Consider the following 22,187-nt stretch of genomic DNA (forward strand, 5'->3'; position numbering starts at 1 on the left):
ACTGATCTACTTCCTTCCTGTAGGTGTGGGCACAGGCAGTTCCTCACTGTGGAATCTGATGGGCAATGCCATGGTGATGACCCAGTATATCCGCCTTACCCCAGATATGCAAAGTAAACAGGGTGCCTTGTGGAACCGGGTGGTAAGAATCTTTCTCCCTCCTGTGTTGGTGACCCAGAAAGACCTAAAAGGTTCAGCAGTGGCATACTGATTTAATTTTACTGTCTATCCCCCTGGTATTCTGTCTTCTGTGGATATCAAGGATCTTTATTTTTGAGATTATTCTGACCTTCATAATAAATAAATCAGGTATTTAGGAAAATGCTATTTAATTATAGCAAATAATTCATGTTTTTTTTTCCCCCTGAAATGTCTTTAATTCCTGATTGGCCCAATAGTACTACTCCTTAGGGTTTAATAATAACTTAACTCCTGCTTAACCACTTTGTAAGAAGATTGTAAGAAGACCAGAGTGCAGTGGCACAGTCATAGCTCACTATAGCCTGAAACTCCTGGGTTTCAGGGATCCTCCTCCCTCAGCCTCCTGAGTAGCTGAGACTACAGGCATGTGCCACTGCACCTGGCTCATCTTAAAAATATTTTTTGTAGAGATGGGATCTTGCTGTGTTGCCCAGGCTGGTCTCAAATTCTTGGTCTCAAACAATCCTCCTGCCCTGGCCTCCCAAAGGTCTGGGATTACAGGTGTGAGCCCCCAGGCCTCGTTGAGAGTACTCTCTTCAATTGATGCCAGACCTTATCCCAGCATCCCCACCTTGTTATCTCAATTTGAAGAGTCTGATATAAAATTTTATTTTCATGTGAAAGCCACTCTGAGCTATTGGTCATTTTATTTGTACTTCTCTGGACCTTTTCTAGCTGCATTGTCTTCCTTGAGGTATGGCGACAAGAAGTGAATGCAGTATTCCTGGTGTGGCTGCACTGTGATTTTGTACAAGTGTAAGATGATGCTTTCTTTTCTGTTTCCAGGGCTCTTTCTAAATCTTTTATGACCAGTTTACTTTTGGGCATGACTGGCATCCTTTGATACTTTCTCTGGAGCTCTCATAAACTAAGAACCTACTTTTACATGGCTTTTCTCATTGGTTGTAGATAAGTGAATCTCAGAAAAGAGAACGATTTATTTTCCTTTTTCAGGAGGGCAAGAGAAATTTCTACATTAGCTATCTGCACAAACTGGCCCCTTAACCTAGATCATAGTGCTGAGCTCATTTTTGGACAGAGTACAGAGCATTGTGTTTTGGTAGGAGAGATAAAGGACAGTTGAAAGACTTGGGTTCTTGGTCCAGCTCTGTTACAGTCCTCCTGTGAGCCCTCGGCAGATTATTTAACCTCTTAGTTTTCTGTTTCTCCATCTGATAAATGAGCTTTAGAATACCTGTTTTACTTGCCCACTGGGCTTGTTGTGAGAATAAAATAAGACGATAGACATGAAAAGACTGTGGCAAGTTAAAATGGTTACAGAAATATGTGTTATGGCCGGGCGCGGTGGCTCAAGCCTGTAATCCCAGCACTTTGGGAGGCCGAGACGGGCGGATCACGAGGTCAGGAGATCGAGACCATCCTGGCTAACACGGTGAAACCCCGTCTCTACTAAGAAATACAAAAAATAGCCGGGCGAGGTGGCAGCGCCTGTAGTCCCAGCTACTCGGGAGGCTGAGGCCGGAGAATGGCGTGAACCCGGGAGGCGGAGCTTGCAGTGAGCTGAGATCCGTCTCAAAAAAAAAAAAAAAAAAAAGAAATATGTGTTATGTCATTACACTTGTATAAGTTTGTTGGTGGGGCTCTTGTGGGTTACCGGATGATTATGTTCAAGGCTTGATACTCCGCTGCTGTCTTGCTGGCTCTCTGTCTCTACATAACTTGTAGCCTCAGTTCTAGTATAGCCTCTAGTTCTTCCCTTTTTCAGATTTCTGATACCTGTATTTGCTGTTATCTGGCTATCACCATGACTGTGGGCTTATTTCTGAGTTATTTGAATGGGATCCATTTGTTTGAGCAGTGGTTCTCAAATTTGGCTATCCATTGGAATTGATGCCTGGGTGTCACCCCCAGAGATTCTGATCTAATTGGAATAGGGTGCAGCTTGGCCATTGGGATTTTTTAAAACTGCCTAGGTGAATCCAGTGTGTGGCAGAATTTCAGAAACACAATTATATATGGTCCTGGGCAAAACAGTATAGCATTGTGCTGTAGGAGGCCAAGAATCAGTGACAGACACCTCTTGGCTCACTGAGAACTTCTGTGACACTGCCCTGTTCCCAGGGGCATAATACCTACCTCCTGGCAGCTTCCTGCCCCACTGAATTTCACTCTTTCTCTGAAAGATTTTTTTTTTTTTGAGACAGGGTCTCATCACTCTGTCAGCTAGGCTGGAGTGCAGTGGCACTGTCACAGCTCACTGCAGTCTGGACTTCCTGGGCTCAAGTTATCCTCCCACCGTAGCCTCTCAAAATGCTTGGATTACTGGCGTGAGCTACTATGCCTGGCCTTTCTCTGAAATCTTTTCTTTTTTTTTTGAGATGGAGTCTCCCTGTGTTGCCCAGGCTGGAGTGTAGTGGCGCGATCTTGGCTCACTGCAAGCTCCACCTCCTGGGTTCACACCATTCTCCTACCTCAGCCTCCCAAGTAGGTGGGACTACAGGCGCCCGCCACCACACCCAGCTAATTTTTTGTATTTTTTAGTAGAGACGGGGTTTCACCATGTTAGCCAGGATGATTTTGATCTCCTGACCTTGTGATCTGCCCACCTTGGCCTCCCAAAGTGCTGAGATTAAAGGCGTCAGCCACTGTGCTGGGCCCTTTCTCTGAAATCTTTTTTTTTTTTTTTTTGAGACGGAGTCTCACTCTGTCACCCAGGCTGGAGTACAGTGGCGCCATCTCTGCTCACTGCAAGCTCCACCTCCTGGCTTCACGCCAGTCTCCTGCCTCAGCCTCCTGAGTAGCTGGGACTACAGGTGCCCGCCACCACGGCTGCCTAATTTTTTTTTGTATTTTCAGTAGAGACGGGGTTTCACCGTGTTAGCCAGGATAGTCTCGATCTCCTAACCTCCGTGATCTGCGCCCGCCTCGGCCTCCCAAAGTGCTGGGATTACAGGCGTGAGCCACCGCACCCGGCCATCTGAAATCTTAATGAAACAGCAGAGAGCTAAGAATCCAGAGTGACAAGACAGAGACTGGCTCATTAGAGTAGGATAACCTATTGGAGATTTCAGGGCCCCTTGCGAAATGCAGGAGTACCCAACCTCCTTTCATTTTGACTATGTACTTCTAATATGAATACTTTTGGAAAATATCCCAGAAATAAAAAATGAAAACTGAAAATGATCTAGCAATATGTTGCCCAGAACAGTCTATTTGGAGAGCCTTTGGCTGAACCCAGCTGGTCTGTCTGTTCTTCCTTCACTTCTTTCTTCACAGTAGACTTTTAACCAGAAGCTTCCCTAAATCAACTACCCACTCTCATTTTTTTCTTGAAACTGTTCAACTGTTTAAAACACTTAACCATCCACTCGCATCCTTCTCCAGGTGCATTTAAGCTTCTTGGCCATGGATGGGAGGATTTGGGGAACTGTAACTTGCTCTTCTTGTGAGAATTCTGGTTTACCCCTCAGCTTGGCAGAGGGCCAGGTCTAGCTAATTAGAGTTGCTTGTAGTATCTGCTAATTATTCCTGGAAACCTTTGCATAATAGCTTAGCTTTTCTTTTTCTACTATAATAAATTAGGCTTTGACCTTTCTTTAAATCCAGCTTTTCAGAGTCTTTCTGTCTGAGGGGTGATCTTGAGTTGTAAATGAGTGTGGATTCAGCCATCTGTACTCTAAAAGCCGAGCTACTTTGCTAGGGGGATGTAGGATCACAGGAGTGGAGTTTGGTATACTCTTATATTTCCCAGCTTTGGAGTTCTGTCCGGTTTCTGTTGGGAAATGTTGAAGATAATTGGGGGGTTTATTCATTTTCATATTAAATCTCTAAACAGTTGAGTGGTTGAATCCGTTTAATTTTATGACGTGAACACTAGCAAGTCTTAGATTTAGGTTTTAACCCTTAGCCTCGTGTTACCTGCATCTGTGTGTTTTCCGAGTCTGCTGATTGCTGATGCGGGCTTGAGGGGTTTTGCATTTCATGCTCCTTGTTGATTCTAATGTCTTTTTTACTTTAGCCGTGTTTCCTGCGAGACTGGGAATTGCAGGTGCACTTCAAAATCCATGGACAAGGAAAGAAGAATCTGCATGGGGACGGCTTGGCAATCTGGTACACAAAGGATCGGATGCAGCCAGGTATTGGGACCCTGTGTTACTCTTGTGTGGGTGTGACAACCTGCTTTTTCATGTGCCCTCTTTTTGAAAAGTTTCCTTCCCCACAGTGCCAGCTGTTTTCCCTCTCCTTTAATGTATGTGGATGAACACTGGCCTCTCTAGTCTCTAGAATGGGATCTGAGTCCTCATAAGCAGCTGAATTTGGCTCATCCTGAGGCAGTTGCTTGCTTGTTACTTCTTTCTGAGTTTCCTTGTGAAACTACCTGGCCTGTTGGCTGGATGAAAGCACTGGCTCTCCTGAACACTGACGATTGGGTGAGCTGATTTCTTCTGAGCATTCACAGTGAATGATCTCAGCACTGCTGAGTCAAGAGAAGAGTTATCTATTTTCCTTGTGTAGGAGCTATTATTGCTCCACGTAGATGGCAGGCTCAACCTGATTTGACCTGATCTCTTTTGCAACAAGAAGTAGAACTAGGGAATTCAGTTCTCTCTTGGGGGCATAGTCTTTACCAAGTGTTTGTAAAGCAGAATTCTGTAGGGGCACCCTAGCAACCAGTTTGGATGAGGAAGCTGCCTGAGTGCTAAATAAGGTTGCAGTGGCCTTTTCTCTTTCCCTCGCCTCCAACAACAAACAATTACAGATATTTACTGGGCATTGTTACAGGCCATGTGCTTTGCTGGGTACTTGTACATGTGTTTTCTCATCTTGAGAGAGGCTTGGGAGTCTTTTGAATTTTACTTTTTCCTCCATCATAGTGATATGTTATTCCTTTATCAACTCTTAGCTTTATTTCATTGTTCATCATCTGTTCTCTCTCTCTAGGGCCTGTGTTTGGAAACATGGACAAATTTGTGGGGCTGGGAGTATTTGTAGACACCTACCCCAATGAGGAGAAGCAGCAAGAGGTAATGGCAAGTGTCAGAGCCTAGATCAGCTGCACTGACATCACAGTTCTTTGCCTCAGGAATGTTGTACAGGAGGGAACAAAGGGGATAGAAAGTTGAGGGGTTCTTCATCTATTGAACTTCGAAAGTTAATGTCCTTGTCAGTGTTTTTTCTAGAGGAACTGTTTAGGAGTGCACAGTCCTTTGGGAATAGCTGTCTTGAACAAGGGCTTTTTCTTTAGTGTTAATCATGTTCTCTCTTTTGCCTATTAGATAGCCACTGAAATTGAGCATGTTTGGTTGGTTGGTGATTTGGCTGCTCCAGAGCAAGCCGAATTTATGTAACTCAGCCTCCCGTGACTTTTAATCCATCAGTGCTGTGCTCTCTTCTGCAACTTGCACACACTTTTCAGCATCTTTTTCTTCTTCCTCATCTCAGACCTGAAGAACAGTTCTCCTGCCTATAGAAAAGGCTATAATTGACCAGGAGCAGTGGCTCATACCTGTAAGCCCAGCACTTTGGGAGGCCGAGGCTGGCGGATCACCTGAGGTCAGGAGTTTGAGACCAGCTTTGCCAACATGGTGAAACCCCGTCTCTACTAAATATACAAAAATTAGACGGGTGTGGTGGCGGGTGCCTGTAATCTCAGCTACTTGCGAGGCTGAGGCAGGAGAATCAGACCACTGCACACCACTGCACTACCTCCCTGGGCAGCAGAGTGAGACTGTCTCAAAAAAAAAAAAGGAAAGAAAGAAAAGAAAGAAAGAAGAAAAGGCTATAAGGGAAGGAAATTGATGAAAGCCCAGCATTTTATTGGAACCTAGTATCTGGCTGTTGGCGAGCCTTTTTGTTACCTGACCCTAAGAGTTTTTTGGTGCTTGCTTTTTTTTTTTTTTTTTAATTTTTTTTTGAGATGGAGTCTTGCTCTGTCGCCCAGGCTGGAGGGCAGTGGCGTGATCTCGGCTCACTGCAAGCTCCGCCTCCCAGGTTCAAACCATTCTCCCCACTCAGCCTCCTGAGTAGCTGGGACTACAGGTGTGTGCCACCACACCTGGCTAATTTTTGTGTTTTTAGTAGAGACAGGGTTTCACCTTGTTGGTCAGGCTGGTCTCGAACCCCTGACCTCGTGATCTGCCCGCCTCGGCCTCCCAAAGTGCTAGGATTACAGGCATGAGCCACCATGCCTGGCTATTGCTTTCTTATATTGACAGTGGGTTTGTACTCTTTCTGTGTCCTATGGCACTGCCATCAGATAGTGGGAAATTATGACAGGTTGTTGCTGGGTATCCTTTAGCTAAGTAATACCTAGCGAGGAAAGCAGGATTAGAAATAGAGGCAAAGGTCACATTATTTTTCCCCCAAAGGTTTATTATGAAAAATTTCAAACTTAAGGAACATTAGAAAGCTGGGCATGGTGGCTCACGCCTGTAATCCCAGCACTTTGGGAGGCCGAGGCGGGTGTTTCACGAGGTCAGGAGATCGAGACTACCCTGGCCAACATGGGGAAATCCTGTCTCTACTAAAAATACAAAATTTAGCCAGGCGTGGTGGCGTGCTTCTGTAATCCCAGCTACGCAGGAGGCTGAGGCAGGAGAATCGCTTGAACCTGGGAGGTGGAGGTTGGAGTGTGAGTCAAGATCGTGCCGCAGCACTCCAGCCTGGGCAATAGAGTGAGACTCCATCTCAAAAAAAAAAAAAAGAGAGGGGATGATGAGTATGTGGAAATAAAGTAGAATCAGAGACAGATGAAGCTAGAATGAAAAGCAGGGCCAGTAGTCTTGTCATGTTGCACAGTTCCTGGGGCTGCCATTCACCTTGCATTCCATAGTATTAACACCGTAGCTTCGGCATGTTAGCCACTGAGGCTGAGCAGCATCTGCTTGGGTGGTTGGTGGTTGAACTGTTTAGACGAGAGCCAGGGCAGGCTGAACGTGTGTGACTCATGCTCACCATACACCACGTGGGGCTGGGTTCTGAAGGATTGTGTTCCCGTTGAAGAGTCTGGACTTGGTTCTGAAGGGGTAGGTGCATTAAAGGATTTTATTGAAGAGAGGATCATGACTGGATTTGTAGTCATGCTGAGGAAATAGTGGTAGTTAGAAATGCGTCCGAATAAGAGTTGTCAGCTTTAGGGCTTGACAAGAGTTTTAAACTTGTCTCTCTGTTTCTTCCAGAAACAAATTGTTCAAACTCTGTCAGCTTCCATTTCACCATGAGATAGTAGTAATTTGATTTGAGAAAGTAGAAATTCTGATTTGGGTTTATTTTGTAAGGATTTTGTAGATGTTAATTTAAAAAAATTATTTTGGATGGTAACAATAGAGACATCTTTTCTGGCTTGCTGTTGTGGTTCTTACTTCCAAGTGCACATTGTAATTCCCTGGAGAACTTTTAAAACTATTGATATCCAGTCCCGACCCCAGAGCTTCTGATTCAGTTCATCCGAAGTGCAGTCTAGGCAGCCTTCCTTTTCTAAAGCTCTCCGGGGGATTCACATGTATAGCCGAGGCTGAGAACCCTGGACTAACATGGGTCCCTTTTTACCTTGTGAAACTAAATTTAAGGCTGAGTGCGGTGGCTCACTCCTGTAATCCCAGCACTTTGGAAGTTCGAGGCAGGCAGAGCATGAGGTCAGGAGTTCGAGACCAGCCTGGCCAACATAGTGATACCCTGTCTCTACTAAAAATACAAAAATTAGCCAGGTGTGGTGGCACATGCCTGTAGTCCCAGCTACTCGGGAGGCTGAGGCAGGAGAATGGCTTGAACCTGGAAGGCGGAGGTTACCTGGGAGCCAAGATATTGCACTCCAGCCTGGGCGACAAGAGCAAGACTCGTCTCAAAAACAACAACCATAAAACAAAACAAAACAAAACAAAAAAAACTTCCTGATTATTAGATGGCTGCTGTGTGCCAGGTACTTTGCAAATATTGTCTTAATCCTTGTCAAACCTCCTTATAGTCTGTATTTTTCACATTTTACCAGTGAGTAAACAAAGGCTTAGAGAAGTTAAGTGTCTGTTTCAAGGTAATAGTCAATATAAAGTGAAGCACAGGTCCACCAGATTCCAGAAGCTGTGCTTTTATCTATGATGGTCTACCATCTCCCATCCTTTTTTTTTTTTTCTCTCAGATTGTTTTCTTTCTTGAGAATGGAGACATTTATTATTATTGTTACCATTTTATTTTATTTATTTATTTTTTTGAGACGGAGTCTCACTCTGTCACCCAGGCTGGAGTGCAGTGGCGCGATCTCGGCTCACTGCAAGCTCTGCCTCCCTGGTTCACGCCATTCTCCTGCTTCAGCCTCCTGAGTAGCTGGGACTACAGGCGCCCACCACCATGCCCGGCTAATTTTTTATATTTTTAGTAGAGACGGGGTTTCACCGTGTTAGCCAGGATGGTCTTGATCTCCTGACCTCATGATCCACCCGCCTTGGCCTCCCAAAGTGCTGGGAATACAGAGGTGAGCCACTGCGCCTGGCCTTATTTTATTTTTTTGAAATGGAGTCTTGCTCTGTCGCCCAGGCTGGAGTGCGGTGGCGCGATCTCGGCTCTCTGCAACCTCCGCCTCCTGGGTTCAGTGATTCTCCCGCCTCAGCCTTTGGGGTAGCTGGGATTTCAGGCACACTCCACCCAGTCTGGCTGATTACAGGCACACACCACCACATCTGGCTAATTGTTGTATTTTTAGTAGAGACGGGGTTTCACCACATTGACCAGGCTGGTCTCAAACTCCAGACCTCAAGTAATCTGCCCACCTCGGCCTCCCAAAGTGCTAGGATTGCAGGCATGAGCCACACCCAGCCTGTTAATATTATGTTTATATGCTGTCCTCTGCAATTTCAGTTCTTAGCACTTATATTCAGTCCAGAGAGTATAGAAAGTATCTTCCTTTCTACATCCCAACACCCTACAGCTGTCTCAGAGGGTAAAATCAAATGTGTTTGTCAGTGGCATGGTTTACTTCGATACACAAAACAGCACCAGGCATTGTTCTAAGCACTTTCACATACGTTATTTACTTATCATAACAACCTTTTGGGGTAGATGATAGTATTATCTCTATTTTATGGGTAAGAAACTGAAGTGCATGTAGAAAGATTACACAGCTTGTTAGTGTCACACACATAGTGGGTCTGACTCCAGAGACTCCAGTCTGATTGTTACTGCTTTATTATTTTGAGCTCGTTAAAGGAGGGTGACAAATACCGTACCTTTTGAGAACGTACAAATGACTGTGGTATGTGTGCAGAAGATGTCCTAGACAAGGAAGACAAGGAGCAGGTAGGAGGGTGTGTGGAACAATTCCTGAAATTCCTCAAGATAGTGGTGAAAACATTTTTCTGGTTTCTTGTTTCCTTGTCACCAGAGTCCACATGACGCTGTTGCTCAACTTCTTACCACATTTGTTCATGAGAAAATATTGGGAAAATCATAGCAACCAGTAATGCATCTGAGAAGAGGGTGAGAGACTTCAGTATATAGGCTCAGTCCTCCCGCCTCAGCCTCCTTCCCAGTAGCTGGGACCACGGGCATGCACCACCACACCTGGCTAATTTTTGTATTTTTGTAGAGACAGGGTTTTGTCATGTTGCCTAGGCTGGTCTCAAACTGCTATGCTCAAGTGATTTGCCTACCTTGGCCCCCCAAGGTGCTGGGATTACAGGCATGAGCCACTGCACCCGGCCCCTCAACTGTGGTTTAACATCTGAAAATTAATATACCATATTAATAGACTAAAGGAGAAACAACATATAATCATCTCAATAGATAGAGCAAAAGTGACAAAATTTCATACTTCTTGATAATAAAACACTCAACAAATTAGGAATAGAAGAGGATTTCCTCAACCTGATAAAGGACATCTATGAAAAACTCACAGCTAACATATATGTGTGTGTGTGTGTGTGTGTCACACACACATTTTTTATTTTTATTTTATTTTTTGAGATAGAATCTCGCTCTGTCGCCTGGGCTGGAGTGCATTGGTGTGATCTTGGCTCACTGCAGCCTCTGCCTCCTGGGTTCAAGCAATTCTCCTGCCTCAGCCTCCCAAGTAGCTGAGATTACAGATATGCACCACCACACCCGGTTAATTTTTGTGTTTTTAGTGGAGACGGGGTATCACCATGTTGATCAGGCTAGTCTTAAACTCCTGACCTGAAGTGATCTGCTCGTCTCGACCTCCCAAAGTGCTAGGATTACAGGCGTGAGTGAGCCACTGCGCCCAACCTTTTTGTTTTTTTGAGACAGAGTCTCACTCTGTCACCCAGGCTGGAGTGCAGTGGCATGATCTCTGCCCATTGCAACCTCCACCTCCTGGGTTCAAGCAATTCTCCTGCCTCAGCCTCCTGAGCAGCTGCGATTATAGGCGCCTGCTACCACTTCTGGCTAAGTTTTTGTATTTTTAGTAGTGACAGGAGTTTGCCATGTTGGCCAGGCTGGTCTCGAACTCCTGACCTCAGGTGATATGCCCATCTTGGCCTCCCAAAGTGCTGGAATTACAGGCATGAGCTCCTGTGCTTGGCTAGAAAAACCCACAGCTAACATATTTAATGGTAAACAGTTGAATTCTTTCCTTCTAAGATCAGGAATAAAACGAGGATATTGACTCTTACCACTTCTGTTTAACATTGTACTGGAGGATTTAGCCAGGGCAAGAGACATGAAAATGAGATAAAAGACATCAAGATTGGAAAGGAAGTAAAACTATTTCTATTTGCAGATGACAGAATATGGAAAATCCTAAGCAATCCACACACACAAAAAACTATTAGAACTACTAAATGAGTTTAGCAAGGTTGCAGGATAAAAGATCAGTATGCAAAAATCAGGTTTATTTCTTCTTTTTCTTTTTTTTTTTTTTTGAGACGGAGTCTTGCTGTGTTGCACAAGTTGGAGTTCAGTATCATGATATCTGCTCATTGCCACCTCTGCCTCCTGGGTTCAAGTGATTCTTCTACCTCAGCCTCCAGAGTAGCTGGGATTACAGGCATGCGCTACCATGCCCAGCTAATTTCTGTATTTTTAGTAGAGATGGGGATTCACCATGTTGGTCAGGCTGTTCTTGAACTCCTGACCTCATGATCCACCTGCCTCGGCCTCCCAAAGTGCTGGGATTACAGGCTTGAGGTACCGCACCTGGCAAATCAGGTTTATTTCTATATATTTTCAATGAACAATCTGAAAATGAAATGAGAAAACAACTCCATTTGCACTATTATCAAAAAGAATAAAATACTTAGAAGTAAATTTGACCGGGTGTGGTGGCTTATGCCTGTAATCCCAGCACTTTTGAGGCCGAGGTGGGCGGATCATGAGGTCAGGAGATCGAGACCATTCTGGCTAATGTGGTGAAACCCTGTCTCTACTAAAAAAAATACAAAAAAATTAGCCAGATGTGGTGGCAGGCGCCTGTAGTCCCAGCTACTAAGGAGGCTGAGGCAGGAGAATGGCGTGAATCTGGGAGGCGGAGGTTGCAGTGAGCCGAGATCGCGCCACTGCACTCCAGCCTGGGCAACAGAATGAGACTCCGTCTCAAAAAAAAAAAAAGAAAAAAAGAGTACATTTAACAGAAAAACTTTGACAACTACAAAATATTGTTGGGGCCAGGTGGCCCACACCTGTAATCCCAGCACTTATGGGAGGCAGAAGTGGGAGAATCACCTTAAGCCAGGCATTTGAAATGAGCCTGGGCAACATAGCAAGACCTTGTCTCTACAAAAAATAAAATTAGGCCGGGCATGGTGGCTCACACATGTAATCCCAACAGGAGAGGGACTTTGGGAGGCTGAGACGGGTGGATCATGAGGTCAGGAGATTAAGACCCATCTTGATGGTGAAACCCTGTCTCTACTAAGAATACAAAACAATTGGCTGGGCTTGGCAGTGTGCACCTGTAGTCCCAGCTACTCAGGGGGCAGAGGGAGGAGAATTGCTTGAACCCGGGAGGCGGAGGCTGCAGTGAGCCGAGATTGCACCACTGCACTCGACCCTGGGCGACAGAACAAGACTCTGTCTCAAAAAAAATTAGCCTGGTGTGGTGGGTGATGCATGCTACCTGGGAGGCTGAGGTGGAGGTTCGCTCAGGAGGTCGAGGCCACAGTGAGCCGTGATCGCACCACTGCACTCCAGCCTCAGTAACAGAGCAAGAACCTGTCTCAAAAATGAAATAGAGTAAAAAAAATTATTGGAAGAAATTAAAGAAGATCCATGTAAATGGAAAGATATCCTATGGCATGGATTGGAAGACTTGGTATTGTTAAGATGGCAGTACTCCCCACGTTGCTCTGTGCAGTCCCTACCTCTCAAAAACTTAGCTGGCTTCTGGCCGGGCGCAGTGGCTCACACCTGTAATCCCAGCACTTTGGGAGGCCGAGGCGGGCGGATCACGAGGTCAGGAGATTGAGACCATCCTGGCTAACACGGTGAAACCCCGTCTCTACTAAAAGTACAAAAAGTTAGCCGGGCACGGTGGCGGGCGCCTGTAGTCCCAGCTACTTGGGAGGCTGAGGCAGGAGAATGGCGTGAACCCAGGAGGCGGAGCTTGCAGTGAGCCAAGATCGTGCCACTGAACTCCAGCCTGGGCAGCAGAGCAAGACTCCATCTCAAAAAAAAAAAAGAAGTACGCAATAAATGTACCAGTCCCTGGTGCCAAAAAGGTTGAGGACTACTGGATTAGAGGATACACAAAATGTGATCTATTGATACAACGGAATTACCAGCAATGAAAAGAATTAAGTATCACTGGGTGTGGTGGCTCGTGCCTATAATCCCAACACTTTGGGAGGCCAAAGTGGAAGGATTGCTTGAGCCTAGGAGTTTTAGACCAGTTGGGCAACACAGGGAGACCCCATCTTTACAAAAAACAAAAAAAATTAGCTGATTCCAACTACTTTGCAGGCTGAGGCAGGAGGATTGCTTGAGTCCGGGAGGTCAAGGCTGTAGTGAGCTATGATTGCCAGTACACTGTAGTCTGGGCAATGGAGCAAGACTGTCTCAAAAGAAAAAAAAGGTAGGAGTAATTGCCAGGCACGGTGGCTCACCTTTGTAATTCTAGCACTTTAGGAGACCAAGGTGAGTGCGTCACCTGAGCCCAGGACCTCAAGGTTGCAATGAGCCTTGATCACACCACTGTACTCCAGCCTGGGTGACAGAGCAAGACCCTGTCTCAAAAAAAAAAAAAAAAAAAAGGCCGGGCGCGGTGGCTCAAGCCTGTAATCCCAGCACTTTGGGAGGCCGAGACGGGTGGATCACGAGGTCAGGAGATCGAGACCATCCTGGTGAACACAGTGAAACCCCGTCTCTACTAAAACTACAAAAAACTAGCCGGGCGAGGTGGCGGGCGCCTGTAGTCCCAGCTACTCGGGTGGCTGAGGCAGGAGAATGGCGTGAACCCGGGAGGCGGAGCTTGCAGTGAGCTGAGATCCGGCCACTGTACTCCAGCCTGGGCGACAGAGCAAGACTCCATCTCAAAAAAAAACAAAAACAAAAACAAAAAAGACTGAAAGAAATTAATTATCCATATGTGCTCCAACATGGATGACCCTTGAAAACATTATGTTGGCCGGGCGCGGTGGCTCAAGCCTGTAATCCCAGCACTTTGGGAGGCCGAGGCGGGTGGATCACGAGGTCAGGAGATCGAGACCATCCTGGCTAACACGGTGAAACCCCGTCTCTACTAAAAATACAAAAAACTAGCCGGGCGTGGTGGCGGGCGCCTGTAGTCCCAGCTACTCGGAGGCTGAGGCAGGAGAATGGCGTGAACCTGGGAGGCGGAGCTTGCAGTGAGCCGAGATCGCGCCACTGCACTCCAGCCTGGGTGACACAGAGCGAGACTCCGTCTCAAAAAAAAAAAAAAAAAAAAAGAAAACAAAAAAGAAAACATTATGTTAAGTGGAAGAAGCCGGTCACAAAAGACCAACACATAGTATGATGCCATGCATATGAAATGTCAAGAACAGACAAATCTGTAGAGACAGAAAGTAGATTAGTGGTTGTCTAGGGGTGGGGTAATGTGGGGTGGAGATGAGGAGAGTGACTACTAGTGGGCATGGGATTTTTTTTTTTTTGGGTGATGAAAATGTTTTAAAATTGGTTGTGGTAATCATAATCTTAACTCTGAATTTACTAAACGCCATTGAATTATATACTTTAAGTGAATTGTGTGGTCTGTGAATTATATCTCAGTGTTGTAGTTAACTCATTTTATTTATTTATTTTTTTGGAGACTGAGTCTCACCCTGTCGCCCAGGCTGGAGTGCAGTGGTGTGATCTCGACTCGCTGAAACCTCCATCTCCCAGATTCAAGTGATTTTCCTGCCTCAGCCTCCCGAGTAGCTGGGATTACAGGTGCCTGCCACTATGTCTGGCTAATTTTTGTACTTTTAGTAGAGACGGAGTTTTACCATGTTGCCCAGGCTGGTCTCGAACTCCTGACTTTGTGATCTGCATGCCTCAGCCTCCCAAAGTACTGGGATTACAGGCATGAGCCACCGCGCCTGGCTGTATTGTAGTTATTTTTTAATGTTGATTAAAAGATCACCAGTGGCCAGACACAGTAGCTCATGCCTGTAATCCCAGCACTTTGGGAAGCCAAGGCAGGATTGAATCCAGGCATTTGTTTTTTTAATTTTTATTTATTTATTTATTTATTTATTTATTTATTTATTTTTATTATTATTTTTTTTTTGAGACGGAGTCTCGCTCTGTCGCCCAGGCTGGAGTGCAGTGGCCGGATCTCAGCTCACTGCAAGCTCCGCCTCCCGGGTTTACGCCATTCTCCTGCCTCAGCCTCCCGAGTAGCTGGGACTACAGGCGCCCGCCACCTCGCCCAGCTAGTTTTTTGTATTTTTTAGTAGAGACGGGGTAGAGTCCAGGCATTTGAAACCAGCCTAGGCAACATAGCGAGTCATCTCTACAAAAAATCAAAAAAAAAAAAAAAAAAAAAAGGTAAAGACAACCTGATTATCTTTTCTTGGCACTATCAAGTCATCAGCTGACGATCATCACTTTCTCACAGGAACCCACCCGGATGTTGGTGAAAAGTTGGAGGGACGTCAGTAGCAATCTTGGAGCTACAGTGTGTGTCCGATGAAATCAGAGTGTAATGAATGAGAGCAGAGTGCAACCATTGTAGTCTTGGCCTTCCTTCTTTTCTGTGAGATGTTTGGGCCTCACCCCTGGGGAGGCAGGAACAGCTGGAGAGCGGGGAGAACAGCTTGGCAGTCGTTTCCGAGGTATTCCCCAAACTTTGAGGTGCTCCCCATACTTTTTTTTGATGTGATGATTGTTTTTTCCTCCTTTGAACTGGAAGAAAATTAACAATACCATGCCATCCAGTTAAAAAAACATTTCTTCAAGTCTTTTTTTTTTTTCTTTTGAGAGAGAGTCTTGCATTCTGTCGCCCAGGATGGAGCGCAGTGGCACAGTGGTAGCTCACTGCGGCCTCAAACTCCTGGGCTTAAGCTGTCTTCCTGCCTCAGCCTCCTGAGTAGCTGGGACTACAGGTGTGCCATCATGCCTGGTTAATTTTTACTGTTTTTGGCCAGGTGCAGTGGCCAATGCCTATAACCCCAGCACTTGAGGTCAGGAGTTCGAGACTAACCTGGCCAACATGGTGAAACCCCGTCTCGACTAAGAATACAACAGTTAGCCTGGCGTGATGGCGCATGCCTGTAATCCCAGCTACTTGGGAGGCTGAGACAGGAGAATCGTTTGAACCCAGGAGGCGGAGGTTGCAGTAAGCTGATATTATGCCACTGAACTCCAGCATGGGCGACGGAGTGAGACTCGGTCTCAAAAAAAGAAACAAATTTATCTATTTATTTATTATTATTACCATGATTTTTGTTTTTTTTTGAGACGGAGTATCGCTCTGTCGCCCAGGCTGGAGTGCAGTGACGCCATCTCGGCTCACTGCAAGCTCCGCATCCCGAATTCACGCCGTTCTGCCTCAGCTTCCCACGTAGCTGGGACTACAGGCGCCCGCCACCATGCCTAGCTAATTTTTTTGTATTTTTAGTAGAGATGCAGTTTCACTGTGTTAGCCAGGATGGTCTCAATCTCCTGACTTCGTGATCCGCCCACCTCGGCCTCCCAAAGTGCTGGGATTACAGGCGTGAGCCACCGCACCTGGCCAAGACAGGGTCTTGCTATGTTGTCGAGGCTGGTCTCGAACTCCTGGACTCAAGCGACCTCCTGCCTTGGCCTCCCGAAGTGCTAGGAATACAGCCATGAGCCACCACACTTGGTCCCCTCAAGTCTTTATGTTGATGAAGACACTGATCCCAAAGTGGTCTCTTTACTGTTGGCAGAGAGAATTTTACATGTTTCTTTTCTGAGACAGTGAAAGAGGGCGAGAGGAAGAAAGCAAGGGCTGGTGCTCCAGAGGATGCTTATCCCTGGGTTAGTTCTTTACTTTTCTGTGGGCTTTGACCCTTTCAAGACTCCAATTAAAGTGTTGGACCCACAGAAAGAGGCACGTACACAGAGGAGTTGACATGATTTTAGGAGATCTGAAGATCCCCTGTTCTATAGAATTGATGGTTGTTCTCATTCACAAGAAGTATTGGCGTACTATCAGAGTGATGGTCAGCAGTGAAATTAAGACATACATAATGGGCTGTATTCTGAATCTTGGTATTGTAATCTGGGTGGGTAGGTTATAAGGGTCAGTGCTTGGGGCACACCTCACATTTAGTCTCCTGATTTTGAAGTACTCCTTATTGAAGTCCTCAAATTACTTGATTTGAGTTTGCTCTAGTAGGGTCACAACTAAGATAAATGAGATTGAGCTCATTCCATGAGTTTCTTAAGACAGCATGATGATATTCATTTATATGAAGGTTTCCAGACCTGGAAGTGCCACTTTTCTGTGTCGTCCAGTCGAGAAGCTGTGAGTCCTGGGGAGAGCCTAGCATAGCTTTATGGGAGTCTGGGGGCTTACAGAGCAGGGGCCTTCTCAGGCGGCGTAGAAGTGTGCGAAGAATCTCACTGATCTTCTTCTCACTTTAAATAGGACGGGTATTGTCTCCTCTGTCCGGATTTCTGCATAAAGGGCTAGATGAAGATTATTGTAGGACCAGCAGCTTATACGGCTTTGAAAGTCTAAAAAGTGACAGGTCTACCTGCGGAATTGATAGTGTGTTCTGCTAGTGGTTCCAGGGAGGATGAAATGGAGGTGTGGTGGGAGATGCTTCACATCGAGTAGCATCTAGTAGAAGGCATTTGTTTTGTTAATTATTTTTATATACATTACAGAAAAATTGGAAAATGCTGAAAAAAACGAAAGTGTACAAACATCTTTAAGAACAAAGACATTGCATCATGTTGTAAATATTGTTTTTAAAACCTTTTTACATTTTTTAAAATTTGCAGATATATAGAAAAATTGAGAAAAACAAAAATTGAGTATATGGTAAATACTAGATTCAGATTATTCTTTATTTGATAATAATTTTGTACTTAGGATTACGTTATAAGAATACAACAGGCTGGCCGCGGTGACTCACGCCTGTAATCCCAGCACTTTGGGAGGCTGAGGCGGGTGGATCACCTGAGGTCAGGAGTTCGAGACCAGCCTGGCCAACATGGTGAAACCCCGTCTCTACTAAAAATACAAAAATAGCCGGGCGTGGTGGCAGGCACCTGTAATCCCAGCTACTTGGGAGGCTGAGGCAGGAGAATTGCTTGAACCCAGGAGGTGGAGGTTGCAGTGAGCCGAGATCATGCAGCACTCAGCCTGGAGGAGATAAGAGTAATTCGTCTCAAAAAAAAAAAAAGTTGGTCCTTTGGGCAGAAAAAAAAAATGCAGCAGAGAATTTTGGAATGTTGTTCTTCACCCAGATTTCCGAAAATGTTAATGTTTTACTACATTTGCTTTGTCTTTTTTTTTTTTTCAAATTTTATTACAATTTTTATTTTGTGACAGTGCTTGCTCTGTCCCCTGGCTGGAGTGCAGTGGCGCCATCTCGGCTCACTACAAACTCGCCTCCGGGACGCCATTCTCCGCCTCAGCTCCTGGCTAACTGGACCAAACGCCAGCCTGGCAACCACAGCTGTTACAGTAGAAGACGAGTTTCTGATCTCAATCTCTGACGCTGATCGCCCGCCTGCGACCTCCCAAAGTGCTGGGATTACAGAAGCGTGAGAGCCACGCGCCCGGCATTTGAGACAAGTTTTGCTCTTGTTGCCCCAGACTGGCGTGCAGTGGTAGCGATCTTGGCTCATCGTGGCCTCTGTCTCCCTGGTTCAAGCGATTCTCCTGCCTCAGCCTCCCGAGTAGCTGGGATTACAGGCATATGCTACCACGCCTGGCTAATTGTGTATTTTTAATAGAAACGGGGTTTCTCCATGTTGGTCAGGCTGGTCTCAAACTCCCGACCTCAGGTGATCCGCCTGCCTTGGTCTCCCAAAGTGCTGGGATTACAGGTGAGAGCTACTGCACCTGGCTGTCCTTTTTTTTTTTTTTTTTTTTTTTCGAGAGAGGGTTTTGTTCTGTCACCCAGGGTGGAGTGCAGTGGCACAATCACAGCTCACTGTAGCCTCAACCGCCCGGGCTCAATAGAGCCTCCCATCTCAGCCTCCCAAGTAGCTGGGACTACAGGTGCATGCCACGAAGCCCAGCTATCTTTTTGTAGAGATGGGGTTTTGCCATGTTGCCCAGGTTGGTCTCAAACTCCTAGGGTCAAGCAATCCTCCTGCCTTCATTTCCCAAAGTGCTGGTATTACAGGTGTGAGCCACTACACTGGCCATCTTTTTCTTTAACTCTTTCTTTGTGGGTGTGTCTGTGTGTGTATGTGTCTTGTGTGTGTGTTTGTGCTTGTGTCTTTTTTTCTGAACTAAGAGTAAATTGCTGTCGTGATGCCTCCTTAATCCTAAATACTTGAGTGTGTGTGTGTGTGTGTTTAAAAAAAAAAAGTTATTTTGTATAGCCACAGCACAGTGATCAAAGTCAGGAAGTTAACGTTTGTAACAATACCATTATCTAATCTTCAGTCCTTATTCATATTTCACCAATTGTCCCGATATGTCCTCTATAATGAAAGAAAGTCCCAGATCCTGTGTTGTATTCAGTTGTTACATCTCTCCTCTCCTTTAATCTGGAACTATTCTCAGTGTTCTCTTTGTGCTTCAGAGTACATACTGTTTAGAGCTGATTTTTAAAAAATTGTACATATGAAACATTTTTCCATATTGAGAGAGATTGAAAGCAATATATCCCAGTGATTGAGTCAGGGCTCTGGAGCCAGAATACTTGGTTTCAAATCCTGATTTCACTACTTAATGTCTGTGTTATCCTGGGCAAGTTTTTTTACCTGTGAAATGAGGAGTACTGATACTACCTCATAGGATTGTGAGAATTAAATGCAAAAGTGCTCATTACTGAGTTCAGTACCTGGCACAGACTAAGTGCTCAGTAAACGCTAGCTATAATTCACACCATTCAGTGGACTCCTAAGGGACATGTTGCAAACATCTTAGTTCTGTTCTCTCTTCCTCTGCCCTCCTCCCCTTCTTTTCTTCACGTCTGGGTTCCAGAAAGCAAATGGTCCGCTTACTAGAAAATGGTATGGTTTGAGATGGAAAACACTGCTCTGAAAGAGCTGGTGTGTGAGCGCCTGTTGTTTGGTGACAGTTCTCACTGGTGCAAGAATCATGACAGTAAAGTTCTTTTTCTTAAGTGCTAAATGTATTCCGTTGTTTCATTATGAAATTACATGGTTCTCATCTTTTGGTGTTAAAATGTCCTTTTGTAAAATGATGTTTATTACAGATGATTGTTCTGTCATTATTGTATTTTAATATTTTTAGTAGGCAATAAAAAGAAACCAAATCTAATACTCTCCAAAATATTTTTGGAAATACTAATGGTTAATGACAGCCAGTGGTCTGGGAATTCATGCTTTAAAAGATGTTTGTTTGGCTTTGTGTTTATGTGTATATGAGTACCTGTGAACGATATTTGTGTCCAGAAATGCACTAGTCACTGATTGAATGTTTATTGACTCCCCCTTGAATGCCAGACATTGTACTAAATGCTTTGCATATCTCATTTCATCTTCATAATGAACCCTGTGAGCTTTGTATTGTTCTGTTTACAGTGAGGAAATAGAGTCTCAAGAGGTGATGTAATCCACCCACGGTTACACAGCTGTGAGTGACATAACTGCAGTTAGAACTCAGGTCTCCCTAATTACAGAGGCCATTTGGAATTTTAGCCTAGCATCCATAAATCCACAAGCTAATGGGTGTCTTTTCCATCAAAATATGCTGGAGATACAGTTATCCTGTAGAGGTCTTCAAAAAACACTTTTTAAAAAGTAGTCTTATAGTACAAAAAGTTGAAAACGTTTCTCCACCCTTTGAACGACAATCCTTTGGACGATAAGACAGGTGAGAGTTTCTCCTTTCTGGTGACTCTTAAATTAGGAATAAAACTGCCACCTTGTCTGATTCTTCATTCTTTGGTTCTAACTTACAGACTGCTTTCTAGGGGAAAACAAAATTGCTCCTGTGTGAAATTAGTGGTTATCCAAGAAATGCTTCCAAGAACTCTTGACTAGGAGTAGAAAATAAGATGGCATTTAGTGACTTACACTAACGTGAGGTTAAAAGTTGAAGGCCAGCTCGTGTGCTGCCGAAGCAGACAGGTTCTCTCTAGTTGCAAAGCTGCGGGGCTCCCTATCTGGTGCAGCATTTCTTCAATGTGGTTGCACATCACAGCCTTCTGTGGTGCTTCTTAAAAATACTTAATCCTGGCTGGGTGCGGTGGCTCACGCCTGTAATCCCAGCACTTTGGGAGGCTGAGGCGGGTGGATCACGAGATCAGGAGTTCTAGAGCAGCCTGAGCAACATGGTGAAACCCTGTCTCTACTAAAAATACAAAAATTAGCTGGGCATGGTGGTGAGTGCCTGTAATCCCAGCTACCTCATAAGGCTGAGGCAGGAGAATCGCTTGAACCCAGGAGGTGGAGGTTGCAGTGAGCCGAGATCGCACCACTGCACTGCAGCCTGGGTGACAGAGCGAGACACCATCTCAAAAAAACAAACAGCAACAACAACAAAAATCCTGCACCCCACTCTAGCCCTACTGAATGAGACAGTTTGACTGAGGGACCCACGTATATGTCCAGTTAACAAGCTCCTTCAGGTGATCCCAAGGCCCAGCATGCCTCTGGCTGTCACCTGGAACTGGGTCCACACCAGCCTTGGGAAGAGTAAGGCACCCTTAGGCTAGCGATTGCTGTCGCTTTATTATTTGTTTATTTTCTAAGCAAGCTAACATAGGAGGCTGCTATCTCTTTAAAGTTGCAACTTAAACTTCTAATCAGGGTTACTGGAGGTGAGGAGTGGAGCAAGCCTTGGGCTCATCAGAGCTGCACAGGGCATTTTTAATCCCTTTTCCTTAATTGTCACTGAAATTATGAGCGTTCTCTGAGATGCCAGTTGCTGTAAACTGCTTGATAACGTGTTCACCGTTTCCTTGTTCTAAATGGTAGTTGTCGAAGAGTAACTTTATGCCAGTTTAATCATCCACTGATTGATGTCATGCCTTTCTGTGTCCTGTATGAATTCTGCCAGTGGCATAAGAGGAGGACAGCAGAGGAGCCGCGCTGCAGCCTCGGACTGCTGGCTGTGGCCCATGGAGTGCAGGGCCGTGGGTGCTGCCTCGCCTCACGGCAGCCTCTTCTCACAAGCTGCGATTCTGACTCATCTGTTTCCAGTTCCTTGAGTGTGCCGCCCTCATGCTGCTTGTGCCTCAGATCTTTTGGTGGACTCCCTCTAATTACTTGAGTCTCAGCTCAGATACTGCCTCCTCGGGGAGAGGTTCCCTCGCCGGTCCCTTGTATTACCTATTTTATTTTCCTCGTAGCATTTATCACTATCTGAAATCATTTTATTTGCTTGTTTGTTTGTCTCTTCCGCTCTGATCTTGATTCCATTTCTGTCTGTCTTGTTTCTCTTTGGACCCTCAGCATCTGGAACAGTACCTGGCTTGTAGTAGGTGTTCACTGTA

At 45.3% G+C, this 22,187-nt stretch overlaps 1 protein-coding gene across 9 annotated transcripts in view; it reads left to right on the forward strand.

The window, feature by feature from the left end:
• Positions 1–22,187, forward strand: part of LMAN2L (lectin, mannose binding 2 like) — a 32,483-nt gene that overhangs the window by 2,013 nt on the left and 8,283 nt on the right. For 2 of the 9 annotated variants that reach the window (XM_009184676.2, XM_017947744.3), the window contains exons 2-5: positions 24–142; positions 877–957; positions 4,181–4,298; positions 5,104–5,186. In XM_009184676.2, coding sequence (XP_009182940.1) covers positions 4,289–4,298; positions 5,104–5,186 — 93 coding nt within the window. In that variant the 5' untranslated portion in view covers positions 24–142; positions 877–957; positions 4,181–4,288. The remainder of the gene's footprint in view (positions 1–23; positions 143–876; positions 958–4,180; positions 4,299–5,103; positions 5,187–22,187) is intronic. The other 7 variants (XM_003908989.2, XM_003908988.2, XM_003908990.2 and 4 more) reach the window with 5 other exon arrangements.

This window comes from Papio anubis, chromosome 14, assembly GCF_008728515.1.
Source record: "Papio anubis isolate 15944 chromosome 14, Panubis1.0, whole genome shotgun sequence".
NCBI lineage: Eukaryota > Metazoa > Chordata > Mammalia > Primates > Cercopithecidae > Papio > Papio anubis.